The sequence below is a fragment of the Trichechus manatus genome, unplaced genomic scaffold (assembly GCF_000243295.1).
Source record: "Trichechus manatus latirostris isolate Lorelei unplaced genomic scaffold, TriManLat1.0 scaffold00056, whole genome shotgun sequence".
Lineage (NCBI taxonomy): Eukaryota > Metazoa > Chordata > Mammalia > Sirenia > Trichechidae > Trichechus > Trichechus manatus.
Window position 1 is genome coordinate 5,329,147 of NW_004443992.1, and position 27,769 is coordinate 5,356,915.

The 27,769-nt window shown below is 38.9% G+C and overlaps 1 protein-coding gene across 2 annotated transcripts in view; it reads left to right on the plus strand.

Moving 5' to 3' along the window:
- Nucleotides 1-11,351, plus strand: part of PLCL1 (phospholipase C like 1 (inactive)) — a 390,794-nt gene extending 379,443 nt beyond the window's left edge. The window contains exons 6-7 of one of the 2 annotated variants that reach the window (XM_023732952.1): nt 3,717-3,876; nt 6,706-11,351. In XM_023732952.1, coding sequence (XP_023588720.1) covers nt 3,717-3,876; nt 6,706-6,740 — 195 coding nt within the window. In that variant the 3' untranslated portion in view covers nt 6,741-11,351. Of the gene's footprint in view, nt 1-3,716; nt 4,352-6,705 lie in introns of those variants that run through there. The other variant, XM_004378194.2, reaches the window with a different exon arrangement.
- Nucleotides 11,352-27,769: the final 16,418 nt, after the last annotated feature.

The window sequence follows — 27,769 nt, forward strand, 5'->3', positions numbered from 1 at the left end:
GTTAGTACAACTATTAGGGTTCAAATTTATGCAACAACTACTAATGCCAAAGATGAGAAAATTGAAGATTTTTACCAAATTCTGCAGTCTGAAATTAATCCAACATGCAGTCAAGATGGCATTGATAATTACTGGTGAAATAAAGAATTGGTAGTTGGAAAGTATGGCCTTGGTGATAGAAATGACACTGGAGATTGCATGATAGAATTTTGCAAGACCATCAACTATTTCATTGCAAATACCTTTTTTTCACCAACATAAGTGGTGACTGTACATTTGGGTCTCACCACATGGAATACACATGAATCAAATTGACTATATCTGTGGAAAGAGATGATGGAAAAGCTCAATATCATGAGTCAGAGCAAGGCCAGGGGTCAACAGTGGAACAGACCATCAATTGCTCATATGCAAGTTCAAGTTGAAGCTGAAGAAAATTAGAACAAGTCCATGAGAGCCAAAGTATGACCTTAAGTATATTCCACTTGAATTTAGAGACAATCTCAAAAATAGATTAGACTCATTAAACACTAATGGCTGAAAATCAGACAAGTTGTGGAATGACATCAAGGACATCATGCATGAATAAAGCAAGAGATCATTAAAAAGACAGGAAAGAAAGAAAAGAAAAAGACATGTCAGAAGAGACTCTGAAACATGGTCTTGAACGTAGAATAGCTAAAATAAAAGAAAGAAATGATGAAGTAAAAGAGCTGAACAGAATATTTCAAAGGGCATCTTGAGAAGACAAAGTAAAGTATTAAAATGAAATGTGCAAAGACCTAGCGTTAGAAAACCAAAAGGAAAGAACACGCTCAGCATTTCTCAAACCGAAAGAACTGAAAAGAAAATTCAAGCCTCGAGTTGCAATATTGAAGGATTCTATTGGGAAAATATTAAACCATGCAGGAAACATCAAAAGAAGATGGAAGGAATACACAGTCACTATATGAAAAAGAATTGGCCAATGTTCAATCATTTCAGGAGGTAGCATGTGATCAAGGACTGATGGTACTCAAGGAAGAAGTCCAAGCTGCACTGAAGGCCTGAAAAACAAGGCTGCAATTGTGATGTTTCAGCAAACAGATGCAGCGCTGGAGGTGCTCACTCATCTATGCCAAGAAATTTGGAAGACAGCTACCTGGCCGACTGACTGGAAGAGATCTATATTTGTGCCCATTCCAAAGAAAGGTGATTCAACAGAATGTGGAAATTATTGAATAATATCATTAATATCATGAACAAGTAAAGTTTTGCTGAAGATCATTCAAAAGTGGTTCCAGCAGTACATTGACGGGGAACTGCCAGAAATTCAAGCCGGATTCAGAAGAGGACATGGAAGGAGGGATATTATTGCAGATGTCAGATCGATCTTGGCTGAAAGCAGAGAATACCAGAAAGATGTTTACCTGTGTTTTATTGACTATGCGAAGGCATTTGACTGTGTGGATCATAACAAATTATGGATAACATTGTGAAGAATGGGAATCCAAGAACACTTAATTGTGCTCATGAAGAAACTGTACATAGATCAAGAGGCAGTCATTCGAACAGAAAAAGAGGATACTGCACGGTTTAAAGTCAGGAAAGTTGTGCATTGGGTTTGTGTCCTTTCACCATACTTATTCACTCTGTATGCTGAGCAAATAATCCGCAAAGCTGAACTATATGATGAAGAATGTGACATCAGGATTGGAGGAAGACTCACTAACAACCTACAATATGAAGATGACACAGCCTTGCTTGCTGAAAGTGAAGAGGACTTGAAGCACTTATTGATGAAGATCAAACACTACAGCCTTCAGTATGGGTTACACCTTAACATAAAACAAAAATCCTCACAATTGGGCCAATAAGCAACATCATCATAAACGGAGAGAAGACTGAAGTTGTCAAAGATTTAATTTTACTTGGATCCACAATCAACTCGCATGGAAGCAGCAAGCAAGAAATCAAACGACACACTGCATTGGGCAAATCTGCTTCAAAAGACCTCTTTAAAGTGTTAAAAATCAAAGATATCACTTTAAGCACTAAGAGGAACGTGACCCAAGTCATGGTATTTTCAATCACCTTATATGCATGCAAAAGCTGGACAAAGAATAAGGCAATCCTAAGAAGAATCGATGCCTTTGAATTATGGTGTTGGCGAAGAATATTGAATATACCATGGACTGCCAGAAGAACGAACAAATCTGTCTTGGAAGAAGTATAGCCAGAATGCTCATTAGAAGCGAGGATGGCGAGACTTCATCTCACATATTTTGGACATGTTATCAGGAGGAACCAGTCCCTGGAGAAGGACATCATGCTTAGTAAAGTATAGGGTCAGCGAAAAAGATCCTCAAGGAGATGGATTGACACAGTGGCTTTAACAATGGGCTCAAGCATAGCAACTGTGAGGATGTCTCAGGACGAGGCAGTGTTTCTTTCTGTTGTACTTAGGGTCACTGTCTTAGTTATCTAGTGCTGCTATAAACAGAAATACCACAAATGGATGGCTTTAACAAAGAGAAGTTTATTCTCTCACAGTCCAGTAGACTAGAAGTTTGAATTCAGGACACCAGCTCCAGGGGAAGGCTTTCTTTCTGTGTCAGCTCTGAAGGAAGGTCCTTGTCATCAGTCTTCCCTTGGTCTGGGAGCATCTCAGCACAGAAACTTCAGGTCAAAAGGATACGCTCTGCTCCCGACATTGCTTTCTTGGTGGTGTGAGGTCCCCATGTCTCTCTTCTTGCATCTCTCTTCTATATCTCAAAAGAGATTGGCTTAAGACACTATCTAATCTTGTAGACCCCATCAATATAACTGCTGCTAATCCATTTAATTACATCATAGTGATAGGATATACAACACGTAGGGAAATCACATCAGATGATAAAATGGTAGACAATCATACAATACTGAGAATCATGACCTAGCCAAGTTGACATATATTTTTGGGGGACACAATTCAATCCATAGCAGTTGCTATGAGTAGGAACCAACATGATGGCACCTAATAACAACAACAATTATTTATCGAGGAGTCCTGGTGATGCAGTAGTTAAAGTGCTCATGTGCTAACCAAAATGTTGTCAGTTCTAACCCACCAGTTCCTCCATGGTAGAAAGATGTGGTAGTCTTATTCCATAAAGATTTAAAGCCTTGGAAACTCCGTGGGGCTATTATACCCTATAGAGTCACTATGTGTTGGAATCGACTTGATGGAAGTTGGTTTGGTTTTTGGAATCATTTTTTAAAAGGCAAATTGCAAAGGTAACCCGATATATTAAAAACAAGCTCATAAGGATGTGTGATGTACTTTACAGAAGATGTTTTGCTTTGTAAGCTCTTGTACACTGGGGGTTGAATTAATTTTCAGTTTATTAATGAAGAGCTGCTGTCCTTGTTTTCTCCCAAGCCTAGGGGTGCTAGGCTTGAGTGAGGTGGGAGTTGTAGTAGTGTGTGAAGTCTCAGACCCTGGTTGTGGGAGTTTTTGGCTAGCAGAAATCTCAAGGGGATGCTGGCAACCTCAGAGCTGGTAGGTAAGGCTTAGGTTGAGGCAAAGTTCCTCAATAATGCTAGAATGAACACTGGATTAAACCCTGGGAACGTGAGGTTCTGGGTCTGGGTATCTTGCCTCATTCAGTACTAGCACGAAGGGTATAGAGTGATGTCACTCAGGATATGCCTGGTCATAATGTTCTTCTTCGATGTATGTTTCCACCTATTTGCAGGGCCAAGGGGATCTGTTGAAGAATGCCAAGAATGAAGCCATAGAAAACATGAAGCAGATCCAGCTGGCGTGTTTGTCCTGTGGACTGAGTAAAACCCCCAGCAGCAGTGCAGATGCCAAGAGCAAGCGTAGCCTGGAAGCGATAGAAGAGAAGGAAAGTGGTGAGGAGAACGGGAAGCTGTAAGCCTGAGCAGCATCAGCACGTTCACCAATCCTTCCTGTCAAGAACTCTGTTTTCTCTTTCTGTTTTTTCTTTCTTTCCACTTTTAGAAGTTCACTAAAGGATCCCTCTGTGGGGTGTTGGACATAAACAGATATTTTCACAATGTCAGTGTTATGGATTGAATTATGTCCTCCAAAAATATGTGTTGTAAATTTGACCTCTATGCCTGTGGTTATAATCCCATTTGGGAATAGATTGTCTTTGTTATGTTAATGAGGCGGGATTAGTGTAAAGTGTATCTTGAGTCAATCTCTTTTGAGATATAAAAGAGATTAAACAAGTGAGCAGAGCAGAGATAGGGTAAGATATATGCCAAGACATATATCCCAAGGAACCAGGAAGCAGAAGCTGAAGAGACAAGGACTTTTCTCCAGAGCTGACAGAAGGAGAAAGACTTCCCCTCCAGCCAGTGCTCTGAATTTGGACTTCTAGCCTCCTAAACTGTGAGGAAATAAATTTCTGTTCGTTAAAGCCACCCACTTGTGGTATTTCTGTTATAGCTGCACTAGATAACTGAGACAGACGTTAGTACCAAGAAGTAGGGGTGCTGTTCTAACAGATATCTACAATGTAGATGCAGTTTTGGAATTGGGTAATGAGTAGGGGCTGGAAGAATTCTAAGGTGACTAATAGAAAAAGCCTAGATTGCCATGAAGATACTGTTGGTAGAATTATGGATGTCAAAGGCAATTCTGGTAAGGGCTCAGAAGGAAGTGAGGAGACCTATACAGAAAGTCTCTATTGTCTTAGAGAATACATATGGTACCAGCAACAGAATGTTGCTAGAAATGTGGACATGAGGCTTTAAAAGAAAATGATGAACGTGTGATTGACAATGGCTTTTTATGAAGTGGCAAATAACTTGCCTGAATTATGTTCAAATATCTGGTGGAAGGTAGAACTTGTAAGTGATGAACTTGGATATCTGACTGATAAGATTTCTAAGGAAGATCCTAAAGGGGCCATGTGGTTTCTACTTGCTGTTTATAGTAAAATGCAAGAGGGAAGAAATGTACTTAAAAATGAAATGAAATGTGCAAAATGAAAACAAACTTAAAGATTCAGAAAATTCTGTTGTACAGACTAAGGACACATGTCCTAGAATGTTCACCAAGCATGTGGCTATACAATCTTTTGTTAAGGAAATTAAGCATGTGACTGATGGATCTAACAAACTACCACAGCAGAAAACCCATCAGCTTAGACTGAAGGGGTCAGAGACAGGATGAAAGGAAAGAAAACTGTCTGCCTGTTGGAATTCTACAGACAGGAAACAGGCCAAAGGAGCTACATTTGTTGTCCTCCAAGAACAGGGAAGGACCATCTCTGGAGCAGCTGGGAGATGAGCAGAACTGATCAGCATGGAAAGCAGGACCTTCTTGGTTTCAAAGGGCATGGCCAATGTCTCCTGGATCTCAAAGGGTGGGGCCATAGCCTTCTAGGTTTCAAAGAGTTGGATCTTCACCAACTTGGTTCCAGAGTTTGAGGCTGTTGTTAAGGTGTGCCAGGGGGATTGGGCCACCACCCAAAGCTGAGGCAGCAGGGCTGCCATGCCCAAGGGGCAGAAGAATGGGGCCTACAAGGGCCGAGGGGGTGGGGTCGCCACTCAGATAGAGTAGGTGAATGGGACCACCTAAAGCTGAGGGAGCAGAGTTGCCATCCTTGTGGGTCTGGAAGGTGGAGCTGAAGACCAGGGCTGGTGGGGGTGGGGAGGGGGGTGGTCTCCACCTAGAATCCAGAGGGTGTGGCCAACACTCAGAGTCTGGAGGGTGGGGCCATTGCCTAGATGGTCTTAGAGAAGAGAGGATTATTTTCAAGCCTTGAGAGCTAATGTAAATTGTTCTGCTGAGTTTGAGACTTGCTTGATGCCTGTTATTCCTTCTTTCCCTCCAATTTCTCCCATTTGTTATGGAAACATATACCTTGTCCCTGTTCCACCACTATACTTTGGAAACAGATGACTTGTAGTCTCGATTTCACAGGTTCACAGATGAAGAAGAATTTTGCTCTGGATGGAATACACCTAAAGTCTCACCCATATTTGATTTAGATGATTCAGAAGATGAAAATTTCGACTTGGAGTTGATTTAAGACTTTTGGGATGATGTGAAGGTGTGAAAGTGTTTCAAATGTGGCAAGGACAGGAATTTTTGGGGGCCAAAGGGTAGAATTTTATGGATTGAATTGTGTCCCCCAAAAATATGTGTTGTAATCCTAACCTCTATGCCAGTGGTAATAATCCCCTTTGGGAATGGGTTGTCTTTGTTATGTTAATGAGGCAGGATTAGTGTAGGTGTATCTTGAGTCAATCTCTTTTGAGACATAAAAGAGATTAAACAAGTGAGTAGAAGCAGAAAGGGGGTAAGATAGATGTCAAGACACATGGAAATCTCCAAGGAACCAAGAAGCAGAAGCTGAAGAGACAAGGACTTTTCTCCAGAGCTGACAGAGAGAGAAAGCCTTCCCCTCTGGCTGGTGCTCTGAATTTGGACTTCTAGCTTCCTACACCATGAGAAAATACACTTCTGTTTGTTAAAGCCATCCACTTGTGGTATTTCTGTTATAGCAGCAGTAGGTAAGGCTCAACTTGAGACAAAAATCCCTCAGTAATGCTAGAATGAACCTGGATTAAACCCTGGGAATGTGAGATTATGGGCCTGGGTCTCTTGCCTCATTCAGCAGTAGCACGAAGGATATAGAGTGATGTCACTCAGGATATGCCTGGTCATAATATTCTTCTTCGATGTATGTTTCCACCTATTTGCAGGGCCAAGGGGATGTGTTGAAGAATGCCAAGAATGAAGCCATAGAAAACATGAAGCAGATCCAGCTGGCGTGCTTGTCCTGTGGACTGGGTAAAGCCCCTAGCAGCAGTGCAGATGCCAAGAGCAAGCGTAGCCTGGAAGCGATAGAAGAGAAGGAAAGTGGTGAGGAGAACGGGAAGCTGTGAGCCTGAGCAGCATCAGCACGTTCACCAATCCTTCCTGTCAAGAACTCTGTTTTCTCTTTCTGTTTTTTCTTTCTTTCCACTTTTAGAAGTTCACAAAAGGATGCCCTCAGTGGGGTGTTGGACATAAACAGATATTTTCACAGTGTCAGTATTTTAATGCAGTTAATTTATCTAAGTTAAATCTTTAATAGCAGTGTTTTAAAATCTAAGATGTGTGTGCACACCAATGTGTGGATGTGTGTGGAGGTGTATGTGTGTGTATGTGTGTGTGTGAAATCCTGTAAAATCTATTCTGTGTTTCATTATTCATTTGGTAAGTTATTCCTTTATTATTTTGGGGCAAACTTGTTCACTTGAAATTCTAAAGAGCACTTAATGTAACCTGTTGCTGTGTTTCATTTTATTTCTTAGTCATTTAATTTAGAAGTCTTAACATAGGTTACTATTGAAGGAAACAAAATTTACCAATGTCTAGATGTTTTGATAGATTAAAATATATATTAGAAAAATTCCTAAGAATCACAGTAGAAATACAAGTGAATGAAAGATAAACAAATGATCAGAATTTTTGGAAAGATTAGCAGTCATTTATTGTTAGTGAACTGTTGAAAATATTTATTAAACAAATTCAATTTTTAGAAAGAAAATTTCTGTAGTAGCTTACTAACAGATACGATTTCAGTTGAAAAGCTGATCATAAGTGAATTTATACCCACCTATGTGGTACTCTTAATTAAACACAGTGGAAGTGGTGTTGTAATTAGGATTCTGATATGACAATAACATTCAGTTGTGAAATTCCAGGGCTGAGATTTGTAGGAAGGTGTTTTCTTCCAAACTGGGAGTCTAGCATTCATTTTTTGTAACAGACATTAACATCTGAGAAGTCTTGGCATTGATTATATTTAATTTAGGGTACTAAATTTACATTTAAAGACATTGTTCAAACAATGTGTCATCATATTGAGCAGATATAAATTCTGTGGGTCAGATAATATCTTCGTGACGATTTAAGAACTATCTGATTATACAACATCTGTGATATAATTTTAACACATGCAGAGAAACACACACAAAAAGAAAAAAATGACAAATTATAATTGCATCTAGATAATTTTCACCCCAATGTCTTCATAAACTACTTTAGTGTGATATGTTTGTTACCTCCAACAGGACTAAATGTTCTATGGTTATGAAAGAATATATTTATTTAAAGCATTGCTTTTATTTTGAAAAGCTTCGTAATTAATTTTATTAACAAATATGCTAATTTGGGGAACTTAGGGAAGATAATTGTTGAAATTTTGCAATTTTAAAAGGTCTTCTATAGCTACTGTTAAGTTATTCTCGACTTCTTAACACTACTATGTTCATGTTGTACATTACTGAAAGAGTAAAGATGTGAAACACCACTTATATTGTTCTTTTTATTGTGAATTAAAAAAATAATGAAAATGGGTTATTATATCAAAAATGTCTCAAAGGGTATGCTATTTCAATGGACCAGATATGATGCAATTACTCTCTATGTCTACAACTGGGCACTTGGGAGGGGGGCGTGTACTAGAAACTCATTTTGAAGCAGGTTTGCAATGGTAATATAATGGCTTGAAAAAATTTCTTTATCCTCCATTATGCCTACCTGCCCGTAGAAGGAAAAGTGAAATGCAGGCATCTACGCTCCCTAAGATAAAAAGAGATGATACAAACAGAAACAAAACCCATTTTATGTCAGCCAATTGGTTGGTCTATCCTGTGGACCTTTTCACCACCCTGAAATCCACTTAGAGAAATCCATGCCTTTACTAATGAGAGGGAGGGGCAGAGATAAAGAAGATAAATGGTAACAAACTCTCAAAGAATGTTTACTCATTTCTTTACTTCAGGGCTGAATCCAATCTTGGAAGTGGTTTCCCTAGTTTATCCCATTTGTCTCTGAGTTCCACTGATTAGCACCAGACCTACGTATATGTATGTTCTTTGAGAATAAGATACAAAGTCCACCTGATCTAATGGTATTTCTGGCAAAGAATTGTCAGCCATTCTCTGCTCCGTTCGGCCTGATTTCATTGCTAAGGAGTGGTGTGTAGGTCAGGAAGGAGCTTTAGATACTGAGAGTAGAAGAGTTAAAAGGGTAAAGGCCCTGGGTAGAATTAGTAAAAACAAAAATCTTTTGCTTATTATGGTTTCCCTACATTATTACCTTCTACGGGTGTCTGTCTCCTTTACAGGCTTGAGCTGTCACAGAAGAAACCCTCTTCAATTGACCGTGTGGTAGATATTAATTCTATTTTCACTTATTTACTTTCACATAACCAGGGGGATCTGAGGCAGGGATAGTAGGTATCATCATCGTCATTTCACAGGTAAGGAAGCCCATGGCCACTCAGGTAGTGTTCTTAGCTTCCTAGTGCTGCTGTAATAGAAATACCACAAGTGGATGACTTTAACAAACAAATTTATTTTCTCACAGTTTAGGAGGCTAGAAGTCTGGATTCAGGGCACTGGCTCTAGGGGAAGGCTTTCTCTCTGTCGGCTCTGGGGAAGGTCCTTGTCTCTTTTCAGCTTCTGTTCCTCAGTGCTGTGGCCATCTTCATGAGGCATGGCATCTATCTTCCCCAATCTGTGCTTCCTTGCTTCTGTGCGTAATCTGCTATTTTTATATCTCAGAAGTGATTGGTTTAAGACACACCCTACACTGGTATAGTCTCACTGACGTAACAAAGAAAACTCTATTCCCAGATGGGATTATATCCATATATTTTGGGGGGATGCAATTCAACCCCTAACAGGTAGTAAATGGAAGAATTGACTTTGAACTCAGGTCTGTATGATTTTATATTCAGGAGTATTTATTCATTGATTTTGATTTTAAATTTAGTTCTCAAAATTTAAAACCAGACTATTGATTTTTTCCTTTATAACCACAGATAATAAAGACTTTATCCTTCTTATAATATTAATAATCAATATAAAAATGCAAAAATAGAAAAAATGTATGAAATAGAAAAAACACTATTAACATTTTTATTTATATACTTTCAGACACTTTTAGAGTTTATACATAGAAATAAATGTTTTCATATTTAACAAAAAGGAGATCATATTGCATAAACTGTTTTTAAGAGCTGTTTAAAACTAACAATATCTCATAGATATCTTTCCATGACAATAAAATATATACTGTGTACATTAGAGGTCCCAATCTTTGGACTATGTCCAATCCATAGGTAACACATTTTATTTCGTCACTGAATCTTTTTCAAAACATTTTAACAATAGCAGACTTTTGAAAACCAGGAGATTTCACATAAAAAATTGTAATTTCCTGCTTTTTAAAAAATATTAGATATTCTGACACTAGACACACATAGATATACACACAGACCCCTTTTGCTTGGCATCCATTAATTGGAGCTGAGTAATTGGGTGCCTCTCCAAATTGGGCATGTGCTGTCTAGTTTGGCAAAGAGCCCCTGTGGACATCTGAGGTGGTGATCCTTGATCCAAGTCATCATTTCCAATAATTACGTAGTATTTTATTATGTAAATTACCATACTATATTTAACCAATTCTGTAAACTGACCCTACGAATGCCAGTGACTTTCCATTAGTCAGAAAAGACTGCCTTAAACTAGCCTAAGCCACATTTGGCCCACCCCGCATGTGCAGAAGGGCTATCTGTGACTGTTAGTTGACTTCAGTAGAGGACACAGCAACAGGTGGAAAAATCATCACCCGGACCCCATCCCGAAGTGAGCGGTGCGACAAGAACCACCTCACCTCCTGTTTCCTGGCCGCCATAATTTCTGCAACGTCTTCTCTATGTATTCTCTCTAGAATTTTCCCTCCCCAGTACGCCTGCGTGGCCGCCATCTTGCTGCCCAAATCACACATAAGCCCTGCTTCCCGTAGCTCATGGAGCTGGATCTGAAACACTCCCTTCCCGGCTCCTTGCTCTACAAATTACAATAAAATTACTTTCTCTTTCTCAAAGACCGATGTCCAGATTATTGGCAAATCTGAGCATGCCAGACAGGGACTCACCTTCCCGGGTTCAGCAGCAATTTTTTATTGTTAGGCTTTCTCAGTTTGTTCTTAGAAGCATTAAGGTAATAAAAATGTACTTTTACAAAGTTAACTTTTTCTCTAGGATAAATTTCTAAAAGTGGGAATTGTTGGTCAAAGGATACTTTTCTTTTTTTAGGGCTTTTGAAATACATTGCCAAATGATCTCTGAAAAAGTTATCCAATTTAAATTCCCAAAGGAGTTTACGAGGGTGCTCAAATTATTGCTGACAATAACAATTTTTCTTATTTTTATTTTTGCCAATCTACTAAATTTCAAATCTTATTTCTATTTTTACCCTCTAGAGAGATTAACTACGTATTAATAAGTATACTGACTACAAATAATTTCCTGTGGATTGTTTTTTTTTTTGTGTGTGTTTGTTCATTTTTGGGTGGGGTGGTAATTTTTATATTTTTATTTTTTTAATTTTTAAGAGGTATTTGTTTAAGAAGAATCTTAACCCTGTGTTTGTCATAAGTGTTGCTAATATTTTTTTTTACTTCTCTTTGCCCTCCAATTCAGTTTACACTTTCATATATAGATTTTTTATTTTTAAAATTTTTAAGTAGGTAATTCTATCAAATATTTTATTTATGGTTCATGTGTCATGCTTAGTAAGACTTTTCCCATGGCAGGGTCATATAATATTCCTCAACATTTTCTTTTGTCGTTTTTATAATTTATATTTTACATTCAAGTATTTAGTCCACTTGGAATTTATTTTGGTTTATGGATTCTGTTTTGTTTATTCATTTTTCTAGTGATTTGGAATATATATGTCATGTTTCTAATTCTGCTCTGGGTAACCTTTAGATTTTTCCACATCTCTTAATATGCTTCTCTAATTATCTGCTTTAAGAATAAAGCAAACAGCATCATTCATCTCAGGGGGTGGAATTGTGGATCAAACAAAAAACCGTTGCCGTAGAGTCGATTCCAACTCATAGCAAACCTATAGCACAGAGTAGATTGCCCCATAAGGTTTCCAAGGGCGCCTGGTGGATTCAAACTGCCGACCTTTTGGTTAGCAGCCATAGCTCTTAACCACTACGTCACTGGGGTTTCCTGTGGATCAAAGGGTTTTCAAATTTCAGGTTTAGTTAATAGTACCAACTAGTTTTCCAAAACTGTATCAAGTTACATCCTGCCTATGGTGTATGAGGGTTCCAATTATTCCCCATCTTTTCCAACATTTAGTGTTAACAGTCTCCAATGTTAGCTTTTGTGGTGATTGTAGTGGTATTTCACTGTGATGTAATTTAAATTTCCTTGATGACTATTGTTATGGATTGAATTGTGTCTGCCAAAAATGTGTGTCAACTTGGCTAGGCCATGATTCCTGGTATTGTGTGATTGTCCACCATTTTGTCATCTGATGTGATTTTCCTGTGTGTTATATATCCTGCCTCTATGGTAATGAGGCAGGATTAGAGGCAGTTATGTTAATGAGGCAGAACTCAATCTAAAGATTAGGTTATGTCTAAAGCCAATCTCTTTTGAGCCATAAAAGAGAGAAACAAGAAACAAGCAGAGAGACATGCGGACCTCATACCATCAAGAAACAAAAGCCAGGAGAATAGTGTGTCCTTTGGACCCAGGGTCCCTGTGCTGAGGAGCTCCTCAACTGGGGAGGGTTGATGACAAGGACCTTCCCACCAGAGCCAACAGAGAGAGAGAAAACCCTCCCTTGGAGGTGGCACCCTGAATTTGAATTTCTAGCCTCCTAAACTGTGAGAGAATAAATTTCTCTTTGTTAAAGCCATCTACTTATGGTATTTTTGTTACAGTGGTACTAGATAACTAGACAACTATTGGTAGAAAACCTTGTTTTATATTTATTGGCCATTTTATAAAGTGAACTATTTGTGTCTTTTGCCCTTTTTAGTTGGTTTGCCTGTCTTTCTTACTGATTTGTAGAGTTCTTTGTACTTTTTTGATATTTTTTTATATCAGTTTTGTATTAAAATATCTTCTCCCATCCTGTAACTTACCTTTTTCCCATCTTTAATGATGTGTTTTCTGAACAGAAGTCCCTAATTTAATCCAATTTATCCATTTTTTCTTTTACACTTAGTGCTGTCAAGTCATCTTTGCCTATCTTACAGTAATGAAGATATTAGCTTATTTTACCTGATAGTAGCTTTCTTTGTTTATCTTCCACATATAAATCTACAATCTCCCTAGAACCGATTTTTGTACATAGTGTGAGGTAGGGGTCCAAGTTCATTTTTTACTGATACAGATATTCAGTTGACCGAGTCCATTTATTGCTCTGTAGTGCTGCCCTTATCAAAATTAAACATCCATATATGTGTGTGTTTCTGGAATCTTCATTCAGTTCCATTGGTCTATGTCTGTCCTTTCCACACTACCACATTGTCTTAATTGCTATAGCTTTGTACCAGACAGTGTAGGCCTTCCCACTTTTCTTTTTCTAGCAGTGGATTCTGGCTCTTGGCTGAGACTTTAGCCGCGACTATAGCTGGAAGACCTATAAGTGGCCTCTGTATATGGCCTGGCCTTCCTCACAACATGGTAGTTGGGTTCCAAGGATGAGTGTCCCTAGAGAGAGCAAGCCAGGAAGAAGCCATATCACCTTTTATGACCTAACATTCTAAGTCACACAGTATCATTTAGATCACATTATATTCACTGCAGCTGCCACAAAATCTACCCAATATCAAGGAGAGGAGGGTTAAACTCCAACTCTTAATGAGATGTGGTAAAGTTCATGAAGAGCACATGAGACCAGAAATGTTGCTATTGCCATTTCTGAAAAATTCTATTTTTCACAGAGATGTTAAGTAATTTTCACAAAGTTACATCATAATGATAGAGCTAGAATTTCTTATTTCATAGACATTAGGTCTTCTTAAATTTTATTGAGTGTAAAAGAAATGCCAGCTCAAATTTTCTTAAAAGTTACAAATATGATCTTCCATGACCATTGTGTTACAGTCATGTGCCTTTATGTTACAGGTTCTTGTATTATACCATATTTTTATGCAAAGAATGCATGCCTTCTATGTTCGTTTGACAACTGCTCCCTCCCCCTGCATGGTATTTTCATAAGCGCCAATACATCAATTATTTTTTACATGTTGCTGTAAAAAAAACTTAGCATAGTGTGCTTACAAAAATACCTCAAGGGGAAGAGGGAGCAGTTGCGAGCAAATTTAGAAGGTGCATGTTATTTGTGTCAAAATACAGTAGTCTCTTCCTTATGAATCTTTTCATAAGATCCACTTGATTTTTTCATTACTCTTATTTCATATATATATGTATTTAAGCATATTTTTTGTTTGTTTGGAGGTTGGGGGATTTAGTACTGGGGTACTGCCTTTTTGCATGTGAATTCTTCTGTTTTCAAATGCACTACATAAATATTGTCATCTCTTCTGTACAATCTCTTCATAAAGTATAATGTCTGAATGTTTAGATTTTAGGATTGCTAAAACAAGTATTTTATGATACATTGCTTTAAGTCCTTTTGTTTTGCCTTTTGTTTATATAACCACAAACTTTAGCGTTTCTCAGCAAGGAACTGACAATTATTTGATGGGTAAAACAAACCAGTGACATAGGAATAGATAACAATAGCTTTTATGAGTGTACAATGCCTCTTATCTCTAAAGAAATTACAAAGGCACAACCGAGTGGAACAGAATGTTATACAAATAAAATCTCAAGGGTATTGTAACTGTTACATGATTAGAAGTTTTACTCAGTAGCCACTATGAATGTTCTATATTTTAAAAGTTATCCTGATCCTGTTTTACTTGGAGGAGGTAGCTACTGCATGTCAGCATATATAGTATAAATAATTTGACCTTGCCAACTGGAGAGTCCAGATTTCAGATTTTCTGCAGAGTTGTCTTCATCAGTATATCCATACTTTGGGCACCATGCATTCTAGTTTTTCCTTCATCAGATAAAATCCTGCCAGGGATATGGGGCCAGGAGAGTATATAAATTATAGCAGTTTGGTAAGAAGGCCTGAGTAATAATATGTAGATGAGTTTCACTAGACAGCACCTATTAAGACCCTATTTTGGCAGGGAATGGGGGACAGGGAAATGTCTTGAACACATGGTAAAAGATTCAGGTTTATAATTACAGCTTCACCAACTGAATTTCTTCTGTCTTTGTGGTAGTCTTCCTGCGGCTTTCCCACCATCCTTTGGCTATTTTTCTCTTTTTCCATGATCTGTTCATTGAATTTTCCCTGTGCTTAATTTTTGAATTTGACTTTCAAACAAGAGAAATAATAGCAATGGGGAAAAAGAAAATTCACTCATAGGCCATGGCACAAAGATATATCAATTAATAGGTCGTATTTAGCTCTCTCCACCAAATCGAATCCACCTTCAGTCTTGCACCACCTTTATTTGATTTCAGACTCTGATGTACCATTGCCACTGTTTAACTGGTAATTCTTCCAGTTTAGAAAGCTGCTGTTACGACTTTTCTTATCCTGTTCTGCGGGCCAAATGTTTCACATTAGACCATCCTCTATTGTCAAAACAAAGGGCTTTCACAATGCAGCTGTGTATTGTCCAAAACCCATTGTCATCAACTCAATTCTGACTCATAGCAAGCCTATAGGACAGAGTAGAACTGCTCCATAAGATTTCCAAGGCTGTAAATCTTTATGGAAGCAAACTACCACATCTTTCTCTCATGGTGCGGTTAGTGGGTTCGAACCACCAACCTTTTGATTAGCAGCCAGGAACTTAACCACTGCACCACCAGGGTGTATTGTGGCAGACACCAAATTAGGAGGTTTTTTTTTCTTCTTTTTTGGTTGTGATACCACAATGCATTTTTTTTTATTATCAGTTTCACTGTGCCGTCAATTCAGTTTAGTTGTGAGGAGGAATTCAATATGACAATTTAAGAAATCATAATTCTGCTGTTTTAAAATCAAATTGCAAGAGAATATGCGTTTAAGACTAGTTTCTGTATTTGTTCATTTCTTAGTAGTGTCAGATTTTTCTTTTTTTTTTTTTAGAACATTTGGACACGTCTAAGATTAAAAATAAATTCCTGAGTAAGAAAATACCGTTAATTAACTCTGTCCTTCCTGAACAGCTTGTAAATGATCATGAAAAAATATATTTCACAGGTAGAACAAAGCTTTATGGCTTATGGGCTCATTTTTCAGTAAGATGTGAATAGATTGTGTTCTTTCCTCAAGGTATGTGCAAAGAATCATAATATGGCAATACCTGTTTGTTGCAATTTACAAAACAATGCTTTCTTTTTAAAGTCATAAACATCCCTGCAGTATTCTCTGCCATTATAACTAGGAGAGGTTTCAAATCAAATTATCATGTGAAAAATCTTGATTTCTCAACCTCATCACTCCTTACTACTTATTCTTTAAGTCTTCTTCTGCTTGCTAAATAGCATTCCGTCTTCCCAGGAGCTCAGGCCAAAGTCCCAGGAGTCCATCTCCATTTCTCTCTTTCTCTCCCACTCCCGTATTCAATTTATAACCAACTCCTGTTAGTGTTACCTCCCAAATATAGCTAGAATCTTCCTGCTTCTTTCCATCTCTATCACCTACCTCTGTCACCTACCATCCACCATTATCTTGCCAGGATTACTGAAATGGCTTCCAACTAAACACCGCTTAGTCTGTTTTTCTCCACTGCAGTCAGAATGAAAGAAAAAAAAAAAAGTATGTCTGTCTCTATCTGAATCTCATGTATGTCTCTATCTCTATCTGTATGTGCATGTAAACATAATGCAGTTTAGGTAATTCCGCTATGGCTTGATACAGAAATAGAGAATTCAGAGGAAGGGCTGGTTAGCATGTATATCAGATATTTCCTGCAGTTCTACCTCACATCCTCTTGGTCATAACTGATTCCAGCTCTGACTCACTTCAGCCTGATGGAGACTTGTCTCAAGCAGATACTGCAATCTTCACTCTCTGCTCCAGGGATTTTCTGATGCCCTAAGATGGGTGTGTTTGTTCAGGCTGCTCTGTGTGCAGTTGGAAGTGTAAAGGAATTAACAGCTGTCAGGCAAACCTTAGCCAACGGGGGATGAGAACGAAATAGCGGATAAATGCTTCTGCTTCTGGTCCTTCATGGGGATAATCATGGGAGACACTTTCTATATTGCTCAGGAGGTCCCGGTGAAATCAAGCCCTTGTTGCCTACAGCTGCAATATCAATAACTCACCTTTATATATTTTTCCCTCTCTCACTTATCGTAGTGGCTCACTCTTCCTCCCTGGAATCAGCTCCTAAATAAACCACCTACACACAAGTCTTGCTTCAGGCACTGATGTGGGGGGAACCCTAGATAAGCTAGTTGGTACCAGAGATAGCTCTAGAATGTAGAGGCATGGGATTCTGGAACAAAACACTCACCAGTCAAATAGCAACAAGGATCCATTCCTGGTGGTAAGTGGATGACTCCTGATGATAACCTGTGCCATGCTGAAGTATCACAATTAAACAGACTCATCTGTGGTAGATTAAGGTGAGGTACAGGTGGGAGCTGAAGCATTCACTCACGTGATAGCTCTAGTATCTGAAGAGTACGGGGGTGGGGAGTAACGGTAATTTAAAGGGATTGTGGCATTGGCTGTGGAAGTCTTCAAGAAAATAAAGCATGAGCTCAATTCAGCCAACTCTCAACTCAGGGTAAGCTGTAAAAGTTAAATTTACTCCAAGGTACCCTTTAAAGAGATTCTCTTCTCCTGAAGCCACAGGTCAGGCTGTGCTGAAAATCAGGTTACATGGTAGAGGGAAAAGGAGACTGAACACACAGGTATGACAGGTTTCTTATACTAAAATGTGAGCCTTGCTCAGAAAAGAGGAACCCTGAGACTTGGGATGGGAACATTTGAATGGATAAGTCCAAAAAAGCTTGAACCTCCAGATTCTTCTGAACTCTCTGGGCCAGCAGAAGCAGCCTCCTTCTTCTTGCTGGAGAAAACTAGTTTTGTCTTCCTTGGAGACCATTGAATGACCTGACCTGAGGTTGATGCCTTTCCGGCTCAAACACAGCAGAGGACCTCGGTAAGTTAAGCTCTCATGTCTGACTGCCTATGTGATAAAATTCTGGCTTCACTTCTGAGTTATATGACCTTGGGCAAGTTAGTTAATCTGTGTTACCTTCAATTTTATCTGTAAAATTTGGGTAATAATTGCATCTACCTCACTGGGTTATTGTAAGTTAAATGAGAAAAAAATTGTGTGGTACGTAGCACAGTTCCTGGCACAGAGTAAATGCTTGATACTTGATGCTTATAGAAATGTAGAAATGTCTAAAAAAGTTCGTTTAGCCAGGTTAGATAGCATATAGATGGGTGATGTAGTTACATGTATACATATTACATAGTTGTTTAAACCACATAGGATTTTTCATATCAGACATAAATATTTACTATCTGCATTCTAAGAAGAGCTTTACAGAACAATAATATATTACATTGAATGTAAGAAATAGCCATACTTATATGTCAAAAATGGTTGAAGATTAGCCAATTTCATTTGTTTCTAATATTCAGAAATCAGCAACATTTGGGAAAGGCTGAACCTTCCTAAGGTGCAGGCCAGCCAGAGGAGATAGTGACAACCCACTCCTATGAAGAACAAAGCTAGCTATTCCTTTGTGATGATCTCTCCCACAGTGTCCATGAGCTGCTGAGCAAGACAACTTTTACCTTGACTTCTGAACATGGGTTCCACGTAAAGAACAGAGAGATAGCAAGTAAGAATGGATTTCTGGTTCAATTTCTACTTGAACCTTAGACACTTATTTGAAACTCAGATTATGAAAAATGTGCTCGAAGACAGGCAATGAGGCTGCTACACTCAAACCTACAGGCCTCATGATCATGTGAATAGCAAAGCTTACTTGGTGCCACTTGTCTTGGGGTAGAGACATGAAGACAAGAAATCTACTGTTTTCTGAAATGAGAGTTTTGTTATTCCATTACATTATACTTCAGGGTTTAATGAGATTAAACTTTTTGTGATCTCTTCTCTCACTTTTTTGCAATTCATGTACTAGCTAAAAATAACAATTTTCGGATAGAAATCTTATAATGCACCAGTCTCATAACTAAACACTTATATATTCTTTCATCTGGAGTTTTACCTTTCCCAGAGTCTTGCCAGGTAAATATATGAACACAGGGTTGGTGTCTAAAAGTCATCCTTTCCACTTAGCTCACGTGGTGCTAGAAAATGTTGTGGAATCTTTGGATTCATTCCTATGGCAACAAGCAACTATCACCAAGGACACTGCCAGCTTTTCGAAAGCTTGCTCTGTATTTGAGATTCAAAGCCATCTTCTTTACTAATATTTATTTTTGGGTGCTTGTGATGTACCATGTCTACAAGAATGATTTATTTGTTACGCATACTTGGAATGGGAAGGCAATCAATGCTTCTTCACTAAGGAAGCAAAATAATGGATACATTAAAAGGCATATGCAATGCTGTGTGATTGCAAGTTTTGTATGGCTAGGCACAGGAGGAGCAAAAGAACGGAGAGAGACAAAATAAATTAGGCCCTGCTAACTGGAACGAACACAAAACAACAACAAAACAAAGTAGGCACCATAGTATTAGAAATTATAAATAAAAACTGCAGACATAAGCACTGAAGTGGAAGCATTTATTTTCAATCTTCTTAACTGTGAAAATTGTAATGGAGATGAAAGCTATAATCAGTGGTGTCTTTTCCACCAAGTATCTGTGCTATTAGGGATATTAGCAAGGGTCACTGTTTGGGGTATGGCTTATTTTTCTGTGTCTGGACCCTGATTCTTTTATCACATTTTCTATGATGTGACATGAGGGAAGCAAATTACTGGAGACATCACTAGATATAATCTATTAAAAGAAGCATGTCCTATGAAATGGAAACAAATATGAAAGGCTGCACAAACGAGACCTTTTAAAAAATATCCATGCCACTACCACTTCCACCTCCATCCCCATGCCCAGAGGCAGATCTGGGGCAGGACTCAATTTTAAAAAAAGCTCTCCAGGTGATTTAAATGTGCAACCAAGCATGATTAATCAGTTAGATATTGGCATTTCATTTGATAGAGAAATGTTTCTTGTTGCATCATATATACAGTCTGGCATATGGATCTATATTACCTGTTTTAATCAAGATATATTGGGTAGTTTTTAAATATTTCAAAACATCTTTACACATGTTATCTCATCTAAATCTCAGAATCATCCCATTTATAGGGAAGATACTACTTCCCTTGACAGAAAAGAGAGGCATTATGTAACTCAATGCCTTGGTCACATTTGTGGCACGCTTGCAACCTGATGTTCTTTTTACTATGTCACACTATCAACATCCATGAAGCAGATTGTATTTCAGGAACCTCATAGCAAACCGGTTAGGTAAAAGGCGGTTGTGAAATGGGAAGGAAATACTTGGGCATATTAAAGTTGACAGTTTCTTTACAGTTGACACTTGACGAAGTTTGTCATCCCTCAGTGAAAAAACTAGTGCTCTGGCCTCGTGTGGGATTTGCACAGAATGGATGAGACCAGGGGACTGAGAGGCTCCTTTCTGAGAGCTCTGGAAGAACACAAGTAGGTTCTCCTGAGGAAAGTTTCTGGAGACATTCTGAAGAATTCCAGGAGAGAAACGGAAGTTACAGAAAATTTTGCTCTTGGAGGAATTATTCACTCACATATAGTACTGTAAGAAGGCTTGTCTTCCTATGTATGTAAATCAACTCAACAGATTTATTGGATATTTGTTTTTGCAAGCATTAGAGAAGATTTTGGGGCATAAAAAATAAGCAGTAGGCCCTCATCTGAAGGTAATGGCCACCGAAAGTCAGCTTATCTCTTGCCAGAGGAACTGAAAAGGCTTATAGGAATATCAGCTTATATGTCAGCTAATGATATGGGTTTCTAGGAAAAGTAAATAACCCACAAAGGAAATGGGGTAAAGTCTTTGACCAGGCAAAGTGGATGAAAACCAGCCTTAAGTCACCCTGGGGACTTCGAGTTCTACAGTTGCAGGAATTTCCTTCCATAAGGATGGATCTGGACCATAAGGCAGGAAGTGATGTTCCTTGGTCCCTAGAATGTAAGAGGGATTCACAGGTGTTGGTTGGTGGGTGGCAAGTCATCTTTCCATTGTCCCACCCACCAACACCTGTGAATCCCGCTTACAGGGAGAAGAGCTACTCCATACAGACAGATGTTTTCTGGGAGGTAATGAAGTTGAAGAAGGTAGAACTACCCTGGTTAAATGAAAACACTGAGTTTGAGATAGGGTGTAAAGTGCTTCCAGACTTATAAACTCAACAAGGCATAATTTCACCAATTGTCAAGCAAGGTTAGGTAACCAATTGATGAGAATGTTTCAGAGGGCATTGCAGCAGCTTATTGGTGATCGTGTTGAACTTGGCTGTGAACCAGTTGTGTCTAGACCTAGTGATCTTACTCTACTAGCGCAGTTGAACAGAGGTATGTGTGTGTGTATGTGTACCATGATTTTCATTCTTCAAAACCTTTCACTATTCAAGTTATTCCAAAAATTTGCTTTTAAAAGTTTTTAGAAGGAAAAATAACTTAAGAATGTAATTTCTTTCAGAAAAGACTTGTTCTTTTATTTCATTAGATAGAAGTTGAGCAAATGCAATAGTTTCTGTATACCTGTGATAGTCTCATCAATTTTAAGTCACTTGCAGTTAAGGAAGTACCGTTATCTACACCAACCATGTTTTCCAAGGTATCTCTCTTCGCCCTCCCATTCCCTCATACCTCTTTACTTGGATGCATCCTACAGCTTTCCCACAGGACTTTGAACTCGTTTGGGTTTGAACCTCTGCTGAGAATTTGCGTTTCTAACAAGTTCCCAGGTGATGCTAATGATGCTGGTTGGGGACCAATTGTGGGAACCACTAGTAGAGCAGTGGTTCTCAAAACTTACTATGCATAAGAATCACCTGGGGATCTTAGTAAAATGTAGACTCAGATTCAATGTATCTGGGGTGGAAATGCAAATTCTCAGCAGGGGTTCCAACTGGAGAGAACCAGTTCAAAGCCCTAAAATCTGGTTGCTCTTGTTAGTCTGGCATACAAAAGAGAACACATAGCCACCTTCGGTTGCTGTCCATAGCTTTCTTGCTTTGAGAAAAACTAATTTTTGAGTGCCTACCATATGCCAAACATGTTCAAACTATTCTCCTTGCAGTTGCCCTGTAAAGCAGGTATCATCACCAGATTTTACAGATGAATTACAGATTCAGCGAGGTTTAAGTAATTTGCCCAAGGCTTCATTTGGGAACTAGCAAAGTCAAGATTTAGATATAGGTCTTCTTGTTCTTTCCACTATATCAAAGTTGCCTCTGGAGTGTGTGTAGAGGGAATTGAACATTAAAAGAAGACAGGAAAAGAGTCATGGAAAGAAAATAACTGTCCTCAAGATAAAAGGAGATGGGAGGTTTCTTCGGGCTTAAATGAACTTTAACAAGGTTAGACTGTGGGCTAGCTTAACTCCTAGGCAGAGTGGTCACTACCTGCATGTTGTGACTGGAATGTCCCCAGAAGACTTCTAAACAACCTAGAAAATGTGGCTCCCACCAACATGCTGGAAACAGTGTCTTGGGGTCCTTTTTAAAAATCCAAATGCTTCTGGAATGGACAACATTCATGAAGGTTAATTTGTTTTACTAGAGATTAATGAAGGGAATCTCTGGTTCTCTGCTGTGCACTCTCCATTAAGGTCCTGAAGGATAAAAAACAGGGGGCTAGAAGGTGGCTGGTATGTAGGGGCCAAAGAGGGCAGGCAGAGTAGGCTGAAGAGAAAGAGGAGCCATACACTTCCAGGGCACCAAGGCCCTGTGTGAGGCTGCGGTGGAGACAAATGGAGGAGAGCAGAGGAGAAGATACTGGCAGCCCAGTTTTGCCATGTATTCCATTGCCAGCACTATTTACACTTGTCCCCTGCTTGAATTTCCATGGAACTTCTAGAAGTTTTCCTTCATCATTAAAAACAATGCGTTTTATTTTCATAGACCAGCGTTTCAAATGTTCTATGAATTTTGATTCATTACTTTTCCATTCTCTGTGAACATATCACTGAAAAGTAAAACATTATCACTTGATAATAAAAGCTTACTCCTGACAGTTCATTTTTGAAAAATACCAACTCACAGACACTTGTTTCTAGTCTTGACCCTGTAGCATACTGTCTTTTTGCTATGGTGTTTGGCAAAACCTTACTTCGGCAGCAACCATTCCCTGAAATTCTCCTGTTGTTCATCACAGGGCTGGCAGCCCACGCTCCTCCTGCTGCCTCTGCTGATACCCTTTTCAAGCTCCAAGCACCATAAATAGGATTCCTGGCCCCCTGCTGGCTGCCTCATTATCTTCATTCAATTTCTGTCTGCATAGCACCTATCTGGCTTCCTACAACTGGTCAAGCATACCTACAATTAATGTATAGTTCTCTGCTTTTTCTTTCTTGGTACAATATGCATTTTCTTCCTAATAGATCAGGCATGTGATTTTATTTATTTTTTCATTTTCAGTTTTAGCTGGTTCTGAAATCTGCTACCCAACATTATTTCTCACACTGTGCCAAGGTTTGGAAACCTTAGGCAGCACGTGAGAGTGTCAGGAGATAAATTGGTGGTGCTGATCTGCTTGCAGTTACAGAGCTAATTTCTTACCCCATGCCTTGGGTTTCATGCCTAGCAAAATGATATAATAGACTACATTTATATTTTGTGTACTGATTTTTTTTTGCATAGTATTTTTTAATGATAAGTATAATCCACTGCAGTTGTGTCAATTCCAACTCATAGCAACCCTCTAGGACAGAGTAAAACTGCCCAATAGCATTTCCAAGGCTGTAATCTTTATGCAAGCAGACTGACACATTTTTCTCCTGTGAAGCAGCTAATGGGTTTGAACTGCTGACCTTTCAGTTAGCAGCCAAGCACTTAACCACTGCCCCACCAAGGCTCCTTAAACAAGTATCCAAAAAAAAAAAAAAAACCCAAACCCATTGCTGATGAGTTGATCCCGACTCATAGAGACGCTGTAGGACAGAGTAGAGCTGCTCCATAGGGTTTTCAAGGAGCACCTGGTAGATTCCAACTGTCAACCTTTTTAGCAGCCAAGCTCTTAATCATTGCGCCAACAGGGCTCCTAAACAAGTATATAGTATAAGTAATTTAAGTCACACTGACTCTACAAGGACCAGGTGGTAGACATGCCAGTATCCAGTGATTAGCTCCTTCAGGGTCTGTCTCAGCTGCAGAGAGCTGCTCAGTCAATGTCACACCCTTTCCTGGTCAGCCCACCTCCAGTGACTCAGCACGAGGCAGGGGTATAAAGGACCAACCATCTCCACCTGACTTGGAACAACTCTGACAGGTAGCACTCTTTTCAGACCTCCATTCCAGGTTGGCCAAGGCTCTGTCGGGCCTGTATTGCACGCAGCTTGACTTCTGCCCAATCCTGCTTTTTTCCTTTCACAGGTGTTAATCCCTGATAAACTTCTTTTTTAAAAAATAGTGTTAAAAAGATAACAAAACGTTTGGAAATTTGACGATTTTTACGTGTATAAGTCAGTAACATTGATTACATTTATCATGTTATGTAACTGCTACCACTATCCTTTTCCAAATTCTTAATAAACTTCTTTTCCCAACTCTGTCTCAGTCTCCGCTTCCCGACAACCCGACCTGAACAAATACTATTTATTTTCAACGAGTCGGCAATCCCCTGGTTTATTGGAGTTTCAAAAACAGAGGTGCCCAGACACTGTATGACTTCTGAGAGGCTTCACTTGGTCCAGGTGAGGCTGTCAGGAGCCGGAAGTGAGGGAGGTGAGATGAGGGGCCGGCACTGCAGGCGGGTTCCTGGGAATGACTCTGTTTCTGACAACGGTAGAGGAGCCTGGGAAGAGGAGCTCCAACCCCAAGGATTGGGAACAAAAGACAGCAGGCTATTACTGACAGCCTGGTTGTCAGTGGATGAAGCTTTTCATGACTTAGTTCCTTCCTGTCATGAGAGAGAAGGTAGAACATTGTGGTTAAAGGTAAGGGCGTTGAACTCAAACAGATCTAGGATTTTAATGGTTTTATTGAGAGAGAATTGACACACAATAAACTATACATTTAAATGTTCAACATACGTATACATCCCTGAAACCATCATCACAATCAAGATAATGAACATACTCATCATCCCAAAATTTCCTCTTGCCCTTTGTAATCCCTTCCTCCTGCCCTTCTCTGCCCCATCCCGTCTCCAGGTAACAACTTATTTACATTTTGTCATTATAGATTAGTTGATGTTTTCTGGAACTTTATTTAATTGGAATCATTTAGTATGTACTCTTTTTTTGGGGGGTGGGAGATACGGCTTTTTGCATTCAGTATGATTATTTTGAGATTCTCCACGTTGTTGAATGTGTCAATAGCTCATTTGTTCTTATTGTTGTTGTTAGGTGCTGTCGCATTGATTTTCTATTCATAGCGACCCCATGTGACAGAGTAGAACCGTCCAATGGAGTTTTTTAGGCTGTAATCTTTACGAGAGCAGATTGCCAGGTCTTTCTCCCGCACAGCCACTGGGAGGGTTTGAACCACCAACCTTTGTTAGCACCGTTAACTGTTGTGCCATCAGGGCTCCTTTCCTTTTTGCTGTTTACTAAAATTCCATTGCATAGATTTTCCACTGTTGGTTTACCCATTCACTCATTGAAGGACATGTGGATTGTTTCAAGTTTTTGGCAATTATTCATAAAGCTGCTATGGACATTCAAGTGCAGTTTTTGGTTAAGAATTTGTATTAATTTCTATAGGGAAAAAAATAGCAAACTTTTCTGCAAACGACCAGATAAATACTGTAGGCTTTGGGAGCTGTAGGGTCTCTGTCACAACTCTACTCAACTCCACCACTGAGGTATGAAAAAAGCCATAGGCATTATATGAAGGAGTAAGTGGGACTATGTTCCACTAAAACTTAACTTACAAAATTGGGCAGGCCAGACTTTGTCCACAAGCCATGGTAAACCCCTAAACCAAAAATGAAACTGTCACTGCTGTCAAGTTGATTCTGACTCATAGTGATTCTATAGGACAGAGTAGGACTGCCCCCTAGGGTTTCCAAGGCTATAAATCTTTCCTGAAGTAGACTGTCCCATCTTTCTCCTGAAGCACAGGCTGGTGGGTTCAAACTACTGACCGTGTGGTTAGCAGCTGAGCACTTAACCACTGTGCCACCAGGGCTCCTTACTGGCCCATACTCCAGGGTTAAATATCATGCCTTGGATTCCCTGACATAAAAGTGGGATTAATGTGTCACGTGGACAGTGTATGTTTAACTTTATAAGAAAATGTCAAACTCGTTTTGAGAGTAGCTCTATTATTTTGTAACATATGAGAGTTCCAGTTGCTCATCATCCTTGTTAACATTTGGTATTGGCAGTTTTATTAATTTTTAATTTTTAACCATTCTAATAGGTGTACAGTGGTCTTGTGGTTTTAATTTACATTTTTCTAATGTTGAATGTTTAATGCACTTTTTTTTGCATATATTCACTGATAGTGTTTCTTCAAACTTCTGGCTCATTTTTTAAAAAATTGGCCAGCTTGTTTTCTTTTTATTGAATTTTAATAATTCTGTATCTATTCTGGGTATAAGTCCTTTGCTGAATATGTCATTTGCTAATTTTTTTCTCAGTCTATAACTCGTTCTTTAATTTCTTAGTCTTTTTCAGAGCAAAAGTTTTAAATTTTGATTGAAGTCTAATTTGTCAACTCTTCCTTTACATACTTTTACTTTTGTTGTTATAGCTAAGAAATCTTTGCCTAACCAAAGATCAAAAGATTGTGTCCTATATTTTCTTCTGAAGTTTTACAGAGTTACATTTCACACTTAGGCTTGTGATCAACTGTGAACTAATTTTTGTGTAAGTTGTGAGGTACAGGTTGTTAAACAGACTTCTTTCTCCATTGAATTGTTTCCGCACCTTTGTCAAAAATCAATTTACTATATCTGTGTGAGCCTATTTCTAGATTCTCTATTCTGTTCCTTCTAAATTAATCTGTGTGTCTATCCTTTTGCCAAAAAGCACTGTCGGATTACTGGAAATTTATAATAAGTCTCCAACTCGGGGAGATTACCATACTCTGCCTGGGTTCTTCTTCCCTCTTCCATGGCCTGGAAACTTTCTCCAGGCAATAGCGATCGTCTCATGTATTGTCCGTTTCTCAGAGATCATTATCCTTTGTTGCCTGTTGCCCAGTGTCATGGGAGCCATTGTTTCATATATTCTGTTTGGTACTTTAATAGTTTCATGTTGTTGTTAGGTGCCTTCAAGTCAGTTGTGACTCATAGTAACCCTATGTACAACAGAATGAAACACTACCCAGTCCTGCGCCACCCTCACAATTGTTGCTATGTTTGAGCCCGTTGATGCAGCCACTGTGTCAGTCCAATTCATTGAGGGTCTTCCTCTTTTTCACTGACCCTCTACCAAGCATGATGTCCTTCTCCAGGGACTGGTCCCTGCTGATAACATGTCCAAAGTACGTGAGATGAAGTCTTGCCATCCTCGCTTCCAAGGAGCATTCTGCCTGTACTTCTAGGACAGATTTGTTTATTCTTCTGGCAGTCCATGGTGTATTCAATATTCTTCTCAAACACCATCAATTCTTCTTTGGTCTTCCTCATTTATTGTCCAGCTTTCACAAGCATATGAGGCAATTGAAAATACCATGGCTTCGGTCAAGCACACTTTAGTCCTCAAAATGATATCTTTGCTTTTTAACACTTCAA